The sequence below is a fragment of the Olea europaea genome, chromosome 23 (genome assembly GCF_002742605.1).
Source record: "Olea europaea var. sylvestris chromosome 23, O_europaea_v1, whole genome shotgun sequence".
In the NCBI taxonomy this organism is placed as follows: Eukaryota; Viridiplantae; Streptophyta; class Magnoliopsida; order Lamiales; family Oleaceae; genus Olea; species Olea europaea.
The window spans coordinates 4,070,768-4,090,124 of NC_036259.1; the positions used below are offsets into that span (position 1 = coordinate 4,070,768).

General features: G+C 40.3%; 2 protein-coding genes, 1 long non-coding RNA gene and 1 other non-coding gene across 5 annotated transcripts; 2 read left to right on the top strand and 2 right to left on the bottom strand.

Annotated features, from left to right (window-relative positions):
- Window positions 1-291: 291 nt before the first annotated feature.
- TRNAV-UAC lies at window positions 292-364 on the bottom strand. Its single transcript has one exon. It is a non-coding gene; the product is annotated as a tRNA-Val (tRNA).
- An 87-nt stretch (window positions 365-451) lies between these two features.
- Window positions 452-4,331, top strand: LOC111372147 (tetraspanin-19-like). Of its 2 annotated transcripts, XM_022994343.1 has the most exons (7): window positions 452-801; window positions 1,018-1,117; window positions 1,904-1,984; window positions 2,080-2,184; window positions 2,739-2,933; window positions 3,635-3,706; window positions 4,048-4,282. In XM_022994343.1, exons 1-7 carry the CDS (start codon window positions 641-643, stop codon window positions 4,057-4,059), a joined length of 726 nt encoding a protein of 241 aa, XP_022850111.1. In that variant the 5' UTR covers window positions 452-640; the 3' UTR covers window positions 4,060-4,282. The 2 variants fall into 2 exon arrangements, with proteins under 2 accessions (XP_022850111.1, XP_022850112.1); XM_022994344.1 differs by lacking the exon at window positions 3,635-3,706 and having other exon boundaries at window positions 456-801; window positions 4,048-4,331.
- A 5-nt stretch (window positions 4,332-4,336) lies between these two features.
- Window positions 4,337-5,654, bottom strand: LOC111372148. Its single transcript, XM_022994345.1, has 3 exons — window positions 5,246-5,654; window positions 4,958-5,160; window positions 4,337-4,549 (listed from the first exon to the last, which is right to left on the bottom strand). The coding sequence occupies exons 1-3, from the start codon at window positions 5,342-5,344 to the stop codon at window positions 4,369-4,371; spliced, it is 483 nt and encodes a 160-aa protein (XP_022850113.1). The 5' UTR covers window positions 5,345-5,654; the 3' UTR covers window positions 4,337-4,368.
- On the top strand, window positions 5,558-7,040 carry LOC111372149. Its single transcript, XR_002698694.1, has 2 exons — window positions 5,558-5,666; window positions 6,583-7,040. It is a non-coding gene; the product is annotated as an uncharacterized LOC111372149 (long non-coding RNA).
- Window positions 7,041-19,357: the final 12,317 nt, after the last annotated feature.

Below are 19,357 nucleotides of genomic sequence, written 5' to 3' on the forward strand. Positions count from 1 at the left end.
AAATTTGACATCCAAAGGAATTTGGAATGTCCTATCTCGTTGTTCTGGAAGAGTAACTGATTCATAAAATCAATTTTCAAGAGATATAAGAATATTTGAACTTGTGTTCTATTCAATTGTATGACCTATAAAAAGTGATGGAATTATGAACTTTGAATCTAAATTGAGGTATAATGACCTACTTGAGATAAACTAAAGTTAAACGACCTAATTGAAATTATTCTGAAAGTTCAGTGACCGTATCCAGCACAAATAAGAAAAAAAACCAAAAATGGAAATCGATAGCACATTTGTTGCTGCCCAGGATCGAACTGGGGACCTTTAGTGTGTAAGACTAACGTGATAACCACTACACCACAGCAACTTTGGTTTATTTTTAATTTATTATTTATATTTAGCGTTTGTTCGTTAGCACAGTTTGCCTTAAACTTCGGATATGATTGATGGATAGCGCAATTATACGGTCTTGAAAATCCCAAAAAATCTCATCTTTTTGTCTTCTTACCTTCCGACCGAAGCGAAACCCCAACTTTGATTTCAGATGTTAGGGGTTTTGCGCTGATAAGAACAAATTTGTTCATTTAATTGATTGATAGAATTTTTATTGGTGCAATCCAAGATCAGCTCAGAAATCGGCAAAATGTCTCGGGTGGCGCGTATCTGTTTTCAGTCACTGCTGAAGGTGGTGAATTCCGGTATAGGAATCGTGGGTATTGCCTTGATTGTATACGCCCTTTGGATGTTTATGGTTTGGCAACGCCATCTCGCCTCTGACTCCGCTCCCAATGCTCCAATCCCTTGGTATGAATGTGTATATACTCATGAAAGAGAATTACTTTATGTTTACATGTGCGTGTATGGTGTGACAATGATTGTAAAATAAAAAAGTTGAAATGAAAGTTAATTGCTTTATGCTTATATGAATTTGGTGTGACAATGATCATAAAGGAAAAGTTGTTGCTTTTGCTTTTCTTTGTGGCAATTTATTTGTTAATTCATTTCGAAATTGGGCTGCAGGTTCATATACACTATAATTGGACTTGGGGTTAGTTTGTGTGTGATCACATGCTCGGGTCACATTGCAGCCGAGACTGCAAATGGTTGTTGTTTATACATAGTATCCTTATGATTTTCTTGATCGTTAATTTCTCTGTACCTATTAACGTGTGGATTGTGATGATGGACATATAGATAACATCTTTTTCTACGTTATGTGACTTATAAGAATGTTATTTTTGCTACATTTAAATCTCTTAGTTGTATATGGATTAATATTCGTGCTTCTTTGTCTACTGAATGCTCGCTTGTTCATTAAGTTGTGTAATGTTTACTGCAAAATTACTCGCATAGAATATATAAGGCCTATTGATGCATTATGCAGTATTAAACAATCACTGTCATTGTATAAGTAGGCGAAAGAGAAGAAGTGAAGAAGAAGAATAAAGAGCGTCAAATGCTTTATTATAATTACAACAATATTATTGAATACAGGACAATATTATTGTATATTTTAAATTGTTTATCATCTTGCGGGTATAAGGGTGGCCTGATGTTTATTTTGCAGCTTAAAACTATTTAACGTTTTTACAGCATCCGACATGAGTGTGTGTCCTGTATGGCAACAAGTTGTGTAGGTTTTCAGGACATGAAGTTATTAGAATTGACTGCCTTCTGATCAGTTAGTTTAAAAACAAAATTGTGCTGTCGTTATCGTCAATTGTTCTGGAATAATGTGTACATGAAGTGTTTTGCATATTTATAAGCATAGCTTACAGTGTCTAAAATTGGTATATGTTTTTGATATATTAATTCTAGTATATAAAGTTGATTCTAGGGGAATTATGTCATTCAGAATAAAAAACGTATATATATATTACTTTTCTGTTGACCTTAGCTGGGGCAGTACATGGTTTTCATCTTTATGCTTCTAGTGCTGGAAGCTGCAGTTACTGCAGATGTGTTCTTAAACAGTAACTGGGAAGAGGTATCTAAGACTGGTTTGCACCATTTATTGTGCATGAAATGTCTTAAAGTGCTAATAATTTATTTCTTTGTTATAATTTACTGCGTGTATATTAGGACTTCCCGGATGACCCAACTGGAAAGCTGGATGAGTTAAAGGACTTCATTAAGGATAACTTCGACATATGCAGATGGATTGGCTTGACAGTTGTAGGTCTACAGGTTGCTCTCTCTCTCTCTCTCTCATGCACACACGCACGCACATGCAGATGCACATTCACTTAATAGCCACATCCTCTGCCTTTTCGTCATGAGTGACTAACTGGTTAGGTACTTCAACTGTTTCCACATCTTTCCATAGCCCTTTATTATTTTCTGGTCTAATTTTCTCAAGGTCACTAATTTTCATCAGAGAGAAATTTTCGGATTTCAACTCTCATCATTTTGGAGGTCTCTACTATTGGGTTGGTTGATGGGCAGGGTGATCCCATTTTGAACTATAGAATTCTTTTAAAATATTGATATGAGTTCGAAACTGAGAATTGAGTTATATTTATAGCTTTTACACATCGTAATTTATAAGGTTGTGTGTAGTGAGAAGATCATGGTTGAAGTTTTTCGAGTGATAAATTATGAATTCATCCTGTTAGAATCTTGTAATTTTAACTAGATAATAAGATCCATTCCATCAACTCTCTCCTTATTGTTCATGGTATGCTTTTTGATTTTTCCATAATTGTTGGTCTGCACCATGGTGATAATTGTTTTAAATGCAGGGATTAAGTATGTTATTGGCAATGATTCTCAAAGCCCTTGGACCTAATTCCATTACATATTATGAAAGTGACGATGATTATATACCAGACAGAGTACCCCTATTGAAGAATTATGTACCACCACGTTCTTATGCTGTCAGTGACCCACTTTATCAGCGAAAAAATGATTCTTGGAATATAAAGATCAACAGTAAGGTAAGTATTTGTTCAACCTTGGAATTTAAGCATATTATATCACCTATCAATCTCTGAAGTAAATTTTATCAATCTAAGGAAATTTGTATGTGCAGTTGGCTCGGGCGGATATCTTGTTTTTTATACTTTTTTGTGATAATTGTTTCTCATCTCCTTATTTAGAACATATTTTTCTGTACAGTGATTTTTCACAGATTTGCTGAAGGTGACTTATTCCTTTTTCTGTAGTATGTTGGAAGTATTTATTAAATATATGCCTTCTGGTTTCATTTTGATTTTGAAGATTGTCATTGAAACATTTAGCATTGACATACATCAGATCTGTCACATATAGTTTTTTGTATAAATAATGGGACGAAATATCTACTGAATTCTACACTCCTTGAACTCTCGAACCTTAGTCCATCTCATGGTATGTAGGTGTGATCTCTTGATAGTTGAATCTTTCCTTGCCTTGTAAGACTTGTGTCTTTTGGTGATTGTGCTTGTTTTTGAACTTGTATTTGAGCCCCTCTCATTATGCAATACTAGTATTAGCTGAATCTTTTCCATTAACAACGTGTTTTAGTTGGCCATTGTGCAAAATTTGAACATCCTTTCTACGAGTTGAAGTACAAAAAATGTTCCATTCACGAATTCATATCATCAAATTGTGTCGTCATTAAGTACTAAATTTTTTATGTATCTGAATCTAATTCTAGAAATTAGTCAGGGCCTTCTTTCCAAGTCTACCAGATAGAACATGTATGAGGACAAATGTCGTTTTCAGAGAAGTGAGTCTTCTTATCTGGTTGAGGGACACAGCTTTCTCTTCTGCTGCAATTCTAGCCCCTGCTTTCCTCCCCATTATTCTGGAACTCATCCATTTTCTTAAATTGATTTCAATAACTCATTTCATGAGACCCACTTCTTTTAAATTTTTTAATCAAAATCTACTAAAATTTTGATTTTTATCTAAACCAACCAGGGGCAATATAACATCAGTCTCTTAGATTGACTACTTACTTTGTCCTTGATGAGTAATCTATGCTATGTTTTCCCTTTGGGATAGTTTCTGCTTCTTCTTGTTAGTTGGGAACAAATGATCAAATCTACGTTTCTTCTGTCTTTCCAGGCAGGCAGATAAAAGTCATCCTTTTAGATGATGGAAGAGTTCAGATAAATGATGAGAAAGAGGTGGTTCAATCTTACACTGCTGTGCAACAAGATAGCATTATTAGAGGCATATTCGTGGCTGCCTCCTAGCGGTTAGCAATTTCTTGTAACCATGTGTATTGATGTAAATTCTTCATCTATTATGCTTGAACTTCCATAAATATCAGTTATATGATGAATGGAACTATTTAATATTGTTTGTAGAAATATGTTGTGGTTACAAGTTGTGACCAAATTAAACAAGTGAGCGGCTAAGCTGCAGAGAGTGACATCCACGGATTCATTTTGCCCATATAGCATTTGAGGTTGCACAATAAGCAACAGAAAATAGAGCATGAACAAAGCACAAAATCCCTCCAATGGATAAGAAATGATGGTGTGTGAAACCACAGGAAGCTCTTGATTTGTTGTTTGATATTGTTCCAATCACCAGCATCCCCAAGCCAACAGCCAGTATGATCCTACACATCCATATATTATTAGCTCCTTTGATAGATGATCACAATGAGTCAGACTCAATAGAATTTGATCAATCCTTTTTTCTGTCATTAAGACTAGAAAGTAATCTCAAGTCTAAACGCACGATGAATGCAACACCAATAATGTGGCCCGAAGCTAGCAACTTAGACATGTAAAGCGAGACTTGAATATTATGAGTTTGAGATGGATAAAAAAATTGTATGGGAATAGTGATGCATTGTTGAAACATAAGGTAAATATTTTATTTGGTGGAGCATTTATAAACATGGGTGAATGAGTGGTACATAAGTGGATAGTATTTAAGGATCCTACGAAATGTTTGACCCTTTTTAAGCAAGGTGATTATAAACATCTAGAAACAATAAGCCAAACATATTTTACGTGCATACCAGGTAAACACAAGGCTTGCCACTGACAATTGCTTGCTAGGAGGTGCTTTTGAAAGCTCCTCTTGACTACATATATTGCACCCTCCAATCAAATTTGTAAGAACGTGAGCTATACACAGAAGCGTAGCAGCAGCTACGCCTAGGACAAAAGCATCATGGCTTGGCTCTTTACACTCGAATATCCATAGTCTCAAATGCTTTTCCTATTGGAAACATACCGTAAATTTCATGTTACATAAGTAATATTGAACATGATTGAATGTTACAAATGACAAGATTTTAACTCACCTGGTTTTGAGCTGCTTCAGCTTTGATCCCAAGTATTCCAGCAGTTATATCCAATGCTATTATTAGCAGACAAGCGAAAATGACAATCTTTTTCACCATTTTTCAAATCTATCTCTTTGTTTTTGGGAGAAAATGAGTAATGTGGAGATGATAACAGTGTGCTTATGTACATGAAATGTAGCATTAAATAAACAATATTTGCGAGAGATAAGATTACAGTGATGCTGGGAAAGTTTTTCTTGCCAATGGAGGTAACTTAATTTGCTTTTCGTGTCTTTTATTTTATTTTTATTTCATTTTCGTTCTGAGAGATTCCATTCGTGGGGTACAAGGAAAGAAGGGTATAAACCAGCTAAGTATGGATGCAGAAGAAGTGGCGTCTTTTCTGCCAAAAGTAAAAAGTAGTCTAAAACATGCAAAGGTATTTTTTGAGTCCCCATTTGATTTTTTCGAAAATTAATTTTAATATATTTTGATAAAAATAGATGAAATAACTGTATGATTAATAGTTATTGTTCACTTTGATTTAAATTTTTATCAACAAGTTTAGCTAAATAAAATATTGGCTACATCAATTATATAATAAAAATATAACCTTAAAATGATATAATTAAGTCAATAATGTAATAAATTCTCTATTAAAAACCTTTTTTCTTTTTTCTTATTTTTTGGGTTCAAAGTGGTTTGAACATTTATGACCTATTAGTGCAATATTGTATGAAGTAAAAAGATATTAATTTCATATTTACATAATTCTTGTCTAGTGGTTTGAAGTGTAGACTGCAAAACGTGTCAATAATTTTCACATTTCTATTTATAATTTAAATATTTTAGTCCTATATAAATTTTTTTTTTCTCTAAAAATTTTGTAACAACCATTGGAAATTAATCCGTACTAGATTTTAATGGAAGAGGAAAGAAGTATAAAAATTTCACAAGTTCTTGCAGTGTTATGCTTCATTTTCATTGACACGAGAAACCAACTAAAAGATGAAATATGTATTGGGAAAAAAACTCCATGGAAGTACATAAAGAATAATTTTATAGATATCTTGGATCCGTCATGTGTATAAAGCACTAAAGTCACGATTTGAAACTCAAAGATTAAAGCTAGGTAATAAAATATATAATATTTTATATTTTTCTTTCTTATTACTTTCAAATGTCGAACATTCTACATCACTTGATGAACGACAATGGCATAATTGATAACCTTGCACAGTTATACAAGAAAGAAGAAAATTATAATAATTTTTTTTCCAATTAATTTTGTCTAATATTATTAAGTCTTTATCATCCTTATGCACCATTCCTTGCTGCCTACGAAATCTTCATAGTAGGACACCGAAATGGGAGGTACTTATTGAAACACGATTGAGATAGACTCATTTACTTGTTCAACTCCAACTCCGACCACAATTGGAACAAGCAGCAGCTCAAAAATCTTTGGGATGCTCTTCGGCTTAAACATAAAAGACCGGAGGAATTGCTTCATTGCACTGGTGTTGAATACAACCCGACAACGGGTAGAATTGTTGTTTCAGAGGAGTGGTGGGTTCGAAAGATGAAGAACCCTGCTTCATGAACAACTTTTCTATTTTACTTCTTCAGGGAGATTGTTTTCCAACTGCCAACGTCGATTCGAGCTGTGATAATTGCCGTTCGAACCTGTGTATTTCACATTGATTTTCATGGCAGTGTAGTTCGTTTTTACTGTGATTTTATAGTACATGAATAGTAATTTGTATGTATGTAATGTAATTCTAGTCTAATGCACATTTCTAATCTCCTAGCCTTCTCTGAATCTTCTCGGTGAGTTTGTTACTGATTCAAGGCAATACTGCTATCAGATTCTTTTTCCTATTGATTAGAACATTTTCATATCACATTGGTTGTGAATTGAGCTTCTTCATATTCAAAATAGCTTAGTGAAACTCGCAATTCCATTGTTGATAATTGAGAAAAATGTTATGTATGAATATTATGAGGCCGTTGAATTCCACCTCAGATTGGTTCACACATTGCTAGGGATGTCAAATGGGTTAAGCGGCTGGTGGGCAGATCGGGCTCATCAAATGACGAGCCCGAGCCCGAGTCCGGGCCGAGCCCGCAAGTGGCTCGTGGGACGTGTGCCCAAGAGCCAAAGTTCACGAGCCCACAAACCGTAAAAAATGTGCAAATTTACAAAATAAATAAATAAAATTACGAGCTTGCGAGCGACTCGCGGGCTCGACTCGGCTGGGCTTGCGAGCTTGTGGGCCGAGCTGAGCTTGCCCCCAAGCAACGAGCCACAAGCCACCAGCTCGACCCATTACCATCCCTACACATTGCTTGTTCATGTTTAGCGATTTCATTTAAGGAGTTAAATTGTCATTCATATTAGAAAACATAACAGAGAAGCGTTGTAAAAAAATTCATAATTTTCCAGAATGTGTATGTATCTCACTGTTAGCAAATTAGTTTGAGTTGGGGTCACCCAAACCTTATTGCTGATATCCATATTCATCTTCAGCGGTCGCTATTTGCAAAGCTTAAATGGATTTGAGTCTTTTTGTAAAAATTGTCAACACTTTTTTTTTGTCATTTGGCACAAGAGAACAAAGATTATAAAGATTTCAAAGGAGAAGACTGCAGATAGGTATACAGTTATAAAGCTCTGTTCAGGGATGTGTCTGACAACGAGAAGTACGCAATCACACTAACAAATTTATGTAGAACTGGCTTCTCCATGTTCAAAGACAGCGGATACGAAATTATCGTGATGAGATACCAATCGATGAGGAGAGCAACGACTCAAGTAAGGAGGTTGAGAAAACAAAGAAATCAACATCTAGCATGGATGTTTCCGACCTCGTGCAGTGGAGACAAACATAAGTCGGCGAGCAAGAAGAAAAAGAAAAGAAGACGAAAATATTGGCATGCGAATTAAAGTACTCAATTGATCGCGCGATCACTACAGGTGAAAAGGATGCGTCCAAACTCGACAACTTCATTGGATCAGCTATCTTGAAAGCGAAGATATGCTTGAAGGAGTTGTTGGGGACGAATTGATTAGTAAAGAAAACTGATTTGTAATTTTGGACGTGCATGTTCTTGATCCTAAAGAGTAATAGGAAGATATTAGAAATGTAGGATGATGCAAACAAAAAATTCGAGTGGATGGAGTGGAACTAGTAGGAGTATAGAAAATCAAGCGAAAAATTCGAGCATATTGATAAGTAAGTGTGATCCCAAAAACTTTTTCCATGAGAGCCGTTCGACGTGAAAACCTTTTGATGATTTTATTTTCAATTTTTATTTGTATGTGGTATAGTGTTTGAAATGGTGGTGGAATAATACCTTCTTGTCTACCTAGTGGCGTCTGGCGTGTATAACTTGAACCCCGTTTTACCTTCGGCGTAATAATCAGTATATGTGTTAAGAAAAATGAGGACGGAATTCAGATGGCTGAAAAATATGCTATCTTATACCTGTGTAACCTTCAGGAGTATTTATAGACGTTGGAAGCCGGGTGAGTACCGGGTGGTCATGGTGCCACGTGTCATGTGTTGGCTTTCTCACTATTCCCAAGTTCTGAGTGGGGGTCTTTAACTTCCTACCCGGAGATTGTGTTTGTAATAACCAACATGAAACCTTGTCAATTTATCAGAGATTTTATGGCTCAGTGTAGGGGTGGCCACGTAGGTAATTCCATACCGGTCGATAACCTCATATGAAGGTAGAGTTCTCACCGAGAGGTCGATGGTCTCGCGTAGAGGTAGAACGCCCGTGGGGGTCGATGCCCTCGCGTAAAGGTGGAGCACCCATACGAGGTCGATGGCCTCGCGTAGAGGTAGAGCGCCTGTGGGGGGTCGATGGCCTATCGTAGAGGTGGAGTGTACATGGGGGGTCGATGGCCTCGCATGGAGGTAGAGCGCCCGTGGGAGGTCGATGTTCTCGCATAGAGGTAGAGCGCCCGTGGGGGGTCGACGACCACGTGTAGAGGTAGATTGCCCACCGGGGGTCGACGGCTACACGTAGAGGTAGAGCGCTCATGATGGTCGATGGCCACGCGTAAAGGTAGAGCGCTCATGGAAAGGGGTCAATGGCCTCGCATAGAGGTAAAGCGCCCATGGGAGGTCGAAAGCCACGCGTAGAAGTAAAACACCCATGGGGGGTCGATGGCCTCGTGTAGAAGTAGAGCGCCCATGAAGGGTCGATGGTCTCGCGTAGAGGTAGAGCGTCCCCGAGGGGTCGACGGTCTTGTGTCAGCGTGTAATACCCAACATTGCTCATTATCGCAGGCGGTAGTCTGCGCCATCTAATATCACTAGCCCCTACCCCTTGTCGATGTTTTTTGGTAAGGGGTAGGATCTTTATTTTCTCGAAAAATTTTATTTTATTTTATTTTTTATTTTTTTGTCGTCGAAGGCTTTCTGTCTTCCCGCTTGCGTTGTGTCGACCGTCAGGTGTGGTGTCTGGTGGTTAAGGGCCTTAGTCATTTTTTTTGCTTCTAAGGCTTTCCGTCTAGCCGCGTGGGCTATTTCGAACGTCGAAAGAGAGGTCTAGCAGTTAAGGGTCTTAGCTAATTTTTTGGCTTCTAAGGCTCTCCACCTAACCACGTGGGCTATGTTGACCATCGGGAGAGGGGTCTAGTGGTTAAGGGCCCTAGCCAATTTTTTGGCTTTTAAGACTCTTCATCTAGCCGCATGGGCTATGTCGACCGTCAGGAAAGGGGTCTAGCGGTTAAGGGCCTTGGCCAATTTTTTGACTTCTAAGGCTCTCCGCCTAACCGTGTGGGCTATGTTGACCGTCGGGAAAGGGGTCTAACGGTTAAGGGCCTTAGTCAATTTTTTAGCTTCTAAGGCTCTTTGCCTAGCCACGTGTGCTATGTTGACCATTGGGAGAGGGGTCTAGCGATTAAGGACCTTAGCCAATTGTTTGGCTTCTAAGGCTCTCCACCTAACCGCGTAAGCTATATTGATAGTCGAGAGAGGGGTCTAGCGGTTAAGGGCTTTAGCCAATTTATTGCCTTTTAAGGCTCTCTGCTTAGCCGCGTAAGTTATGTTGACCATCGGGAGAGGGTCCAGCGGTTAAGGGCTTTAATCAATTTTTTGGCTTCTAAGGCTCTCTGCCTAGCCGCGTGAGTTATGTCGACCATCGAGAAAGGGGTTTAGCGGTTAAGGACTTTAACCAATTTTTTGGCTTCTAAAGCTCTCCGTCTAGCTGCATGGGCTATGTCGACCGTATGCCTATGTGGAATAAGCAGTTCAGATATGGAAATATAAAGCCCCGCTTGTAGAGCTGCCCATTGATGATGGTAAATGATGCTGCTCGGACCCTCAACCTCTTTGCTTCGAAGGCATTTTATGGTACCTCATCCTCCGTGAGATATTTGATTAGTAGATCCATCTAGTTTTCTTCATATTCAATGTTCTTCATCTTGGCCCAGCCTTGAATGTTGGGTTGTCGTAGGACTCACATGTTCGCTGCCCGTGGTAGATTTCTCGGGCTTGCCGATGCGAGCTTTGCCAATGCATCTTCCCGCTCATCATTTCTTTGTAGGACCTTAGTCATCTTAAAACTTGTGAATTCCCTTTGCAAATCCCTTATTTTCATCAGATATGCCGCCATCTTTCCATCCTTTGTTTTAAACTCCCCAATACTTGTCCAACTATTAGCTACGAGTCACTGTAAACCTCTATTGAAGACACCCCCTGCCTAGTCGCCAGACCTAGGTTTGTGATCATTGCCTCATACTTAGCATCGTCATTGGTAATGGGGAACTCGAAGCATAGTGAATATTCCAATTCTTCAGAGTTCGATCAGATCATTATGATCCCTGCTCCTGATCCCTCTGCATTCGAGGAATCGTCCACAAAAGTCTTCCAACCCATTTTTTGCCCTTCTAGTGATTCTGGTGGAATAGTGAGCTCGACGATGAAATCCGCTAGAGCCTGCACTTTGACGGCCATCCTAGGCCTAAATTCGATGTCAAACTTGCTCAATTCGATCACTTATTTCAACAGCCTCCCGGATGTCATTGGTTGATGTAGGATCATGACAATCAATGCAAGCACCAGTTGTTCGGCGAGGCTATATCTCATCTATGAACCCTTGAGGACTAAGCTTACGTAGTAGACTGGTTTTTGTATCTTTGAGAATTCTTTCACTAGTACTACGCTGATTGCTCGGGGCGAAACCGTTAGGTAGAGATACAGTACTTCCTAGGGCATGGACTGGTTAAAATTGGAGGTTGCTATAGTGACTGCTTCAAGGATTGCAGTGATTCTTTATACTCTTGCGTCCACTTGAAATTAATAGAGCCCCCTATGGCTTTGAAAAAATGGTAGCATTTATCTACCACCCGACTCATAAAACGGTTAAGGGCCTTTATCTGTTGTCAGTCGTCGGACCTCCTTCTTGCAAATGGGGTTCTTCATTTTTAGTATTGCCTGTATTTTGTCGAGGTTCACCTCAATACCTCTCTGAGTGATCATGAAGCCTAGGAACTTTCCACCTGTTGTACCAAAAACACATTTCTCTGGATTGAACTTCATGTTATTCTGACGAGCTACGTCAAACACTTTCTGTAGACAGACTACATGATTGCTGGCCCTGACACTTTTTACCACCATGTTGTCGACGTAGGTCTCTATGATATTCCCGATCAATTCCCGGAAGACCTTATTCACTATTCTCTAGTAAGTTGCCCCCGCATTTTTTAGGCCGAATGGCATGGCCGTGAAACAGTAGGTCCCAAAATTCGTGATAAATGACGTCTTTTCCTGGTCGAACTTGACCATAGAGTTCTGATGATATCCGGAGGACGTGTCCAGGAAGCTGAGCCTTTTATGACCTGATGTGGCGTCGACCACGTGGTCTATTCGAGGGAGTGTGTATGAGTCCTTTGGGCATGCCTTATTTAGTCCGATGTAATCCACGCACATACACCATTTTCCATTCACTAGCACGATGTTGGCTAGCCATTCGGGGTACTGCATCTCCCAAATGAAATCAGCTTGTAGTAGTTTTTCTACCTGCACTTTAACTACTTCTTGCCTTTTGGGGGCGAGGTTCCATTTTTTCTACTTTAGTGGTTTGTCTCCTGGTAGTACGTCGAGGCAATGTTGTACGATTGCTGGGCTGATCCCAATAAATGTCGCCTGAGCTCTATGCGAAAACGTTCAGATTATCTACCAGGCATTTCACCAACTTCCCTTTTTTGTCAAATTCCAACCGGACCCCAATGCTGAACTTTCTTCATTCTGATACGAAGATCTTTTCAATCATGTCAAGTGGTTGGATCCGTCCTCTTGGAAGCTCGACATCTAACATCATGACCGGTGGTGCTCCTATAGCTAATATACTATCGACATAACATCTCTTGGACGCTTGTTGATCCCCTCGCACGCACTCGACCTCCTGCTGGTTGGGAATTTCATGACTAGGTGATAAGTTGAGGGGATGGCCCCAGCTGCGCTCAGTAGTGGCTGACCATAGATTGCATTGTAGGCCATGGGGGTTTTGACAACTAAGAAGCTCGCCACAATCACCACAGTGGTTGGATATGTGCCTAGTATGACTGGAAGCTCCACAATCCCCTTTGAAATTATCGTGGCCTATCCAAAGCCCTGTAGGGGGATGGTTCGGCTAAATCTGGCCAAGTATTCTTGTCGAGACTCGTCCTTCCCCTGAACGACCTGCATTAAGCCAATGGTTGTCTTCCTCTTCCTATTGCTAATGAGGAAGTAGACCAAAAAGCTCCTGGAAAGTTCATCAAATGTTCGAATAGATTGGGGACTAATGTTGCCACCCAATCTCAAGCTTCCTTCTTGAGGGTCGGGGGAACGACCAGCACATCACTACATTCAGTGTTGCATAGAGCCTCATAAAATCAATGAAGGTCTGGAGGTGGTCAAGCTGATTCGTGACCCCATCATAAGCTTCTATCATAGGTTGCTTGAAGCCCTTGGGTAGATGGACCGCCATAATCTCAAGCGCGTAGGAGTCTTCTTCCAAAACCATCTACATATGCTTGTCCTTTCTCTTAGGTAATGTATCATCTATCTTCCGCGTCATGATCTCCTTAATCATTCGTTCTAAAACTACCACGGGCAATGAGGTTTGCTAACCATCATCACCGGAGCCCCTGAGCCCGCCGTCATCGATTGGATGACAGGTAGGGCTTTTACGTGTGTCCCCGGGGGTGGTAGCATGGCCTTCGTCAAGTGCGACGATGGAAGGGTGGCTCTCTACATTTGATTATGCAAAAGGGTCATCATCGTCACCATCTAGGTTTCTAGGATACTGAATTGGCTTTGTGTCACATATTGTGGTGGCAGCGGTGGGTCGGAGCCCTGTGCGACTGACTCTGACTCCATCTTCGCCGTAGTTGCCCTTGAGCGTGTATCACTTCTTGTTCGTCTTCTTGACATAACTTTTGTATTCAGCGGAAGAAATTTCCACAGACGGTGCCGATGAAATGGTGGTAGAATAATACCTTCTTGTCTACCTGGTAGCGTCTGGCGTGTATGACCTGAAAAGTGAGGATGGAGTTTTCTCTCCCGTTTTACCTTCGATGTGATAATCAGTATATGTAAGAAAAATGAGGATGGAATTCAGATGGCTGAAAAATATGCAATCACACCTATATTACCTTCAAGAGTATTTATAGAAGCTGGAAGCCGGGTGAATACCGGGCGGTCGTGATGCCACGTGTCCTACGTTAGCTTTCCGACTATCCCTACGTTCTGAGTGGGAGTCTTTAACTTCCCACCTGGAGGTTGTATCTGTGATAACCGCCATGGAACCTTGTCAATTTATCAGAGATAGTATGGTTTAGTGTACGGGTGTCTATGTAGGTAACTCCATGCCCATCGATAACCTCATATGAACGTAGAGCTCCCACGGGGGTCGATGGCCTCGCTTAGAGGTAGAGTGCCAGTGGGGGTCGATGCCCTCGCATAGAGATGGAGCACCCATGTGGAGTCGATGCCCTTGCGTAGAGATAGAGCGCCCGTGGGGGTCGATGGCCTCGTGTAGAGGTAGAGCGCACATAGGGGGTCAATGGTCTAGCGTAGAAGCAGAGCGTGCCATGGGAGGTCGATGGCCTCGCGTAGAGGTAGAGCACCTGTCGGGGGTCGTCAACCACGCATAGAGGTTGATCACCCACGGGGCATTGACGACCACACGTAGAGGTAGAGCGCTCATAGGGGTCGATGGCCTTGCATAGCGGTAGAGCGCCCGTGGGGGGTCGATGGCCTCGCGTAGATGAAGGGTCGATGGTCTCACGTAGAGGTAGAGCACCCCCGGGGGGTCGACGATCTTGCTCAATGTGTAATGCCCAATCTTGCTCATTATCGTAGGCAATTGTCTACGCCATCCAATATTAGTGTTCATGCACTATCACCGTCCAGTAAGTTTGATTTGAAGTAGTATTTATGAAATGTCATTTTCATTGTAGAAATATGAGATTCACTTCGATATTTCATTGCATGCATACAAAAATAGTAGTTAGATTTTCTTCAACGATAATGATAACCGCCATGGAAACTTGTCAATTTATCAGAGATTTTATGGATTAGTGTAGGGGTGGCCACGTAGGTAATTCCATGCCGATCGATAACCTCATATGAACGTAGAGCTCCCACGGGGGGTCGATGACCTCGCGTAGAGGTAGAGCGCCCGTGGGGGTCGATGCCCTCGCACAGAGATAGAGCACCCATGGGGAGTCGATAGCCTCGCGTAGAGGTAGAGCGCCTGTGGGGGTTGATGACCTCGCGTAGAGGTGGAGCTCACATAGGGGGTCGATGACCTCGCGTAGAGGTAGAGCCTATGGGAGGTCGATGGCTTCGTGTAGAGGTAGAGCGCCCGTCGGGGGTCAACGACCACGCGTAGAGGTAGACCATCTATGGGAGGTCGATGACCACGCGTAGAGGTAGAGAGCACATGGGGGGTCGATGGTCTCGCGTAGAGGTAGAGCAACCCCAGGGGGTCGATGATCTTGCTCAACGTATAATGCCCAATCTTGCTCATTATCGCAGGCTGTTGTCTACGCCATCCAATATCAGTGTTCATGCACTATCACCGTCCAATAAGTTTGATTTGAAGTAGTATTTATGCAATGTCATTTTCATTGTGGAAATATGAGATTCACTTTGATATTTCATTGTATTCATACAAAAATAGTAGTTAGATTTTCTTCAGCGATGGTGAATAAATACAACTTTACTTCTAGACTTTCGATCAATCACATGTAATATTGTACGCCCTTGTCATTTCATTGGAGAGTTTTTCACGGGGCAACAAACGTGTAAACACTCTTCTTCATTCTTAGAATTGTCTGTTTAAAAACATTATTTCCAAGAAAATTATATCCCAGTCCTTAGGAATTTATTATTATTATTATTATTATTATTATTATTATTATTATTATTATTATTATTATTATTATTATTATTATTATTATTATTATTATTATTATTATTATTATTATTATTATTATTATTATTATTATTATTATTATTATTATTATTATTATTATTATTATTATTATTATTATTATTATTATTATTATTATTATTATTATTATTATTATTATTATTATTATTATTATTATTATTATTATTATTATTATTTTACTATAGCATATTTCGATTTCAATTGTGTGTTGATGCCTGATTGTGATCGTGAAGACAAAATTGGGGAAGAGACATATCTGCTCGTTTAATTAGACCAAATCCAAACTATAATAACGGTGCCGATCTTCACAGATCAAATTTGAACAAGCATCCAGTGTTCTAGAATTGCACAAGTGTGATTGATAGAACGCGAGAGCCGTTTTGCCACGAGATCAACGAGTTAATTTTATTGGATACAAAAAAAATTTCAACTCAAAATGTGCTATCAGCATTTGATTTTAAACTTTTTTTTTTCACATTTGTGCTGGCTGGTATAATGGGGAATACTCATGATGCCCGCATCTTGCCTCGTGCTATACAGAGCCCTGATATTAATTTTCCACAACGAGCAGCAGGAAAATATTATCTGATCGACTCGGGTTCGCCCATCAACCAGGGTACATGGCTCTATATAAGGGATCCGATTTATTATACTATTTTTAGTAATTCTATGACGAGGAGACAGATTGTAGGCGTAACTTTCGAACATGCATTCAGTGTTTGGAAAGCTCGATGGAAAATACTTAATCGTATGCCGAGTTATAATTTTAGAGTGCAGAATGCTGCTATAATAATAACTATGGGCGTTTACAACTTCTTTCAATGAGCGAGAGTGTTTGACAAAGCATTTACGAGAGTGGAGACAAATCTTGACGTTGTAGAGATGGAGCCGTTAGACGAACACGACGAAGTTGATGTTGAAATGAATGCACTTGAAATACTACGAAATGAGTGGAGTCATTAGTGAGATTATTTGACACGATAACAATGAGTATATGTGTATAAATAAACGAAAAAAATAACCGCCATGGAACCTTGTCAATTTATCAGAGATTTTATGGCTTAGTTTAGGGGTGGCCACGTAGGTAATTTCATGCCGATCGATAACCTCATATGAACGTAGAGCTCCCACGGGGGGTCGATGACCTCGCGTAGAGGTAGAGCGCCCGTGGGGGTCGATGCCCTCGCACAGAGATAGAGCACCCATGGGGAGTCGATAGCCTCGCGTAGAGTTAGAGCGCCCGTGGGGGTTGATGACCTCGCGTAGAGGTGGAGCTCACATAGGGGGTCGATGACCTCGCGTAGAGGTAGAACCTATGGGAGGTCGATGGCTTCGTGTAGAGGTAGAGCGCCTGTCGGGGGTCAACGACCACGCGTAGAGGTAGACCATCTATGGGAGGTCGATGACCACGCGTAGAGGTAGAGAGCACATGGGGGTCGATGGTCTCGCGTAGAGGTAGAGCAACCCCAGGGGGTCGATGATCTTGCTCAACGTATAATGCCCAATCTTGCTCATTATCGCAGGCTGTTGTCTACGCCATCCAATATCAGTGTTCATGCACTATCACCGTCCAATAAGTTTGATTTGAAGTAGTATTTATGCAATGTCATTTTCATTGTGGAAATATGAGATTCACTTTGATATTTCATTGTATTCATACAAAAATAGTAGTTAGATTTTCTTCAGCGATGGTGAATAAATACAACTTTACTTCTAGACTTCCGATCAATCACATGTAATATTGTACGCCCTTGTCATTTCATTGGAGAAAGTTTTTCACGGGGCAACAAACGTGTAAACACTCTTCTTCATTCTTAGAATTGTCTGTTTAAAAACATTATTTCCAAGAAAATTATATCCCAGTCCTTAGGAATTTATTATTATTATTATTATTATTATTATTATTTTACTATAGCATATTTCGATTTCAATTGTGTGTTGATGCCTGATTGTGATCGTGAAGACAAAATTGGGGAAGAGACATATCTGCTCGTTTAATTAGACCAAATCCAAACTATAATAACGGTGCCGATCTTCACAGATCAAATTTGAACAAGCATCCAGTGTTCTAGAATTGCACAAGTGTGATTGATAGAACGCGAGAGCCGTTTTGCCACGAGATCAACGAGTTAATTTTATTGGATACAAAAAAAATTTCAACTCAAAATGTGCTATCAGCATTTGATTTTAAACTTTTTTTTTTCACATTTGTGCTGGCTGGTATAATGGGGAATACTCATGATGCCCGCATCTTGCCTCGTGCTATACAGAGCCCTGATATTAATTTTCCACAACGAGCAGCAGGAAAATATTATCTGATCGACTCGGGTTCGCCCATCAACCAGGGTACATGGCTCTATATAAGGGATCCGATTTATTATACTATTTTTAGTAATTCTATGACGAGGAGACAGATTGTAGGCGTAACTTTCGAACATGCATTCAGTGTTTGGAAAGCTCGATGGAAAATACTTAATCATATGCCGAGTTATAATTTTAGAGTGCAGAATGCTGCTATAATAATAACTATGGGCGTTTACAACTTCTTTCAATGAGCGAGAGTGTTTGACAAAGCATTTACGAGAGTGGAGACAAATCTTGACGTTGTAGAGATGGAGCCGTTAGACGAACACGACGAAGTTGATGTTGAAATGAATGCACTTGAAATACTACGAAATGAGTGGAGTCATTAGTGAGATTATTTGACACGATAACAATGAGTATATGTGTATAAATAAACGAAAAAAATAACCGCCATGGAACCTTGTCAATTTATCAGAGATTTTATGGCTTAGTTTAGGGGTGGCCACGTAGGTAATTTCATGCCGATCGATAACCTCATATGAACGTAGAGCTCCCACGGGGGGTCGATGACCTCGCGTAGAGGTAGAGCGCCCGTGGGGGTCGATGCCCTCGCACAGAGATAGAGCACCCATGGGGAGTCGATAGCCTCGCGTAGAGTTAGAGCGCCCGTGGGGGTTGATGACCTCGCGTAGAGGTGGAGCTCACATAGGGGGTCGATGACCTCGCGTAGAGGTAGAACCTATGGGAGGTCGATGGCTTCGTGTAGAGGTAGAGCGCCTGTCGGGGGTCAACGACCACGCGTAGAGGTAGACCATCTATGGGAGGTCGATGACCACGCGTAGAGGTAGAGAGCACATGGGGGTCGATGGTCTCGCGTAGAGGTAGAGCAACCCCAGGGGGTCGATGATCTTGCTCAACGTATAATGCCCAATCTTGCTCATTATCGCAGGCTGTTGTCTACGCCATCCAATATCAGTGTTCATGCACTATCACCGTCCAATAAGTTTGATTTGAAGTAGTATTTATGCAATGTCATTTTCATTGTGGAAATATGAGATTCACTTTGATATTTCATTGTATTCATACAAAAATAGTAGTTAGATTTTCTTCAGCGATGGTGAATAAATACAACTTTACTTCTAGACTTTCGATCAATCACATGTAATATTGTACGCCCTTGTCATTTCATTGGAGAATTAGACCAAATCCAAACTATAATAACGGTGCCGATCTTCACAGATCAAATTTGAACAAGCATCCAGTGTTCTAGAATTGCACAAGTGTGATTGATAGAACGCGAGAGCCGTTTTGCCACGAGATCAACGAGTTAATTTTATTGGATACAAAAAAAATTTCAACTCAAAA

Bases quoted from the DNA above. Each gene is read 5' to 3' on its own strand.
- LOC111372147 (XM_022994343.1), top strand. From the start codon at position 641: ATGTCTCGGGTGGCGCGTATCTGTTTTCAGTCACTGCTGAAGGTGGTG. The intron at 802-1,017 runs GTATGAATGTGT...ATTGGGCTGCAG, and splicing joins CCCAATGCTCCAATCCCTTG to GTTCATATACACTATAATTG. The intron at 2,934-3,634 runs GTAAGTATTTGT...ATCTAATTCTAG, and splicing joins ATATAAAGATCAACAGTAAG to AAATTAGTCAGGGCCTTCTT.
- LOC111372148 (XM_022994345.1), bottom strand. From the start codon at position 5,344: ATGGTGAAAAAGATTGTCATTTTCGCTTGTCTGCTAATAATAGCATTG. The intron at 5,161-5,245 runs GTGAGTTAAAAT...TGTTTCCAATAG, and splicing joins CTGAAGCAGCTCAAAACCAG to GAAAAGCATTTGAGACTATG. The intron at 4,550-4,957 runs GTATGCACGTAA...ATGGATGTGTAG, and splicing joins GCAAGCCTTGTGTTTACCTG to GATCATACTGGCTGTTGGCT.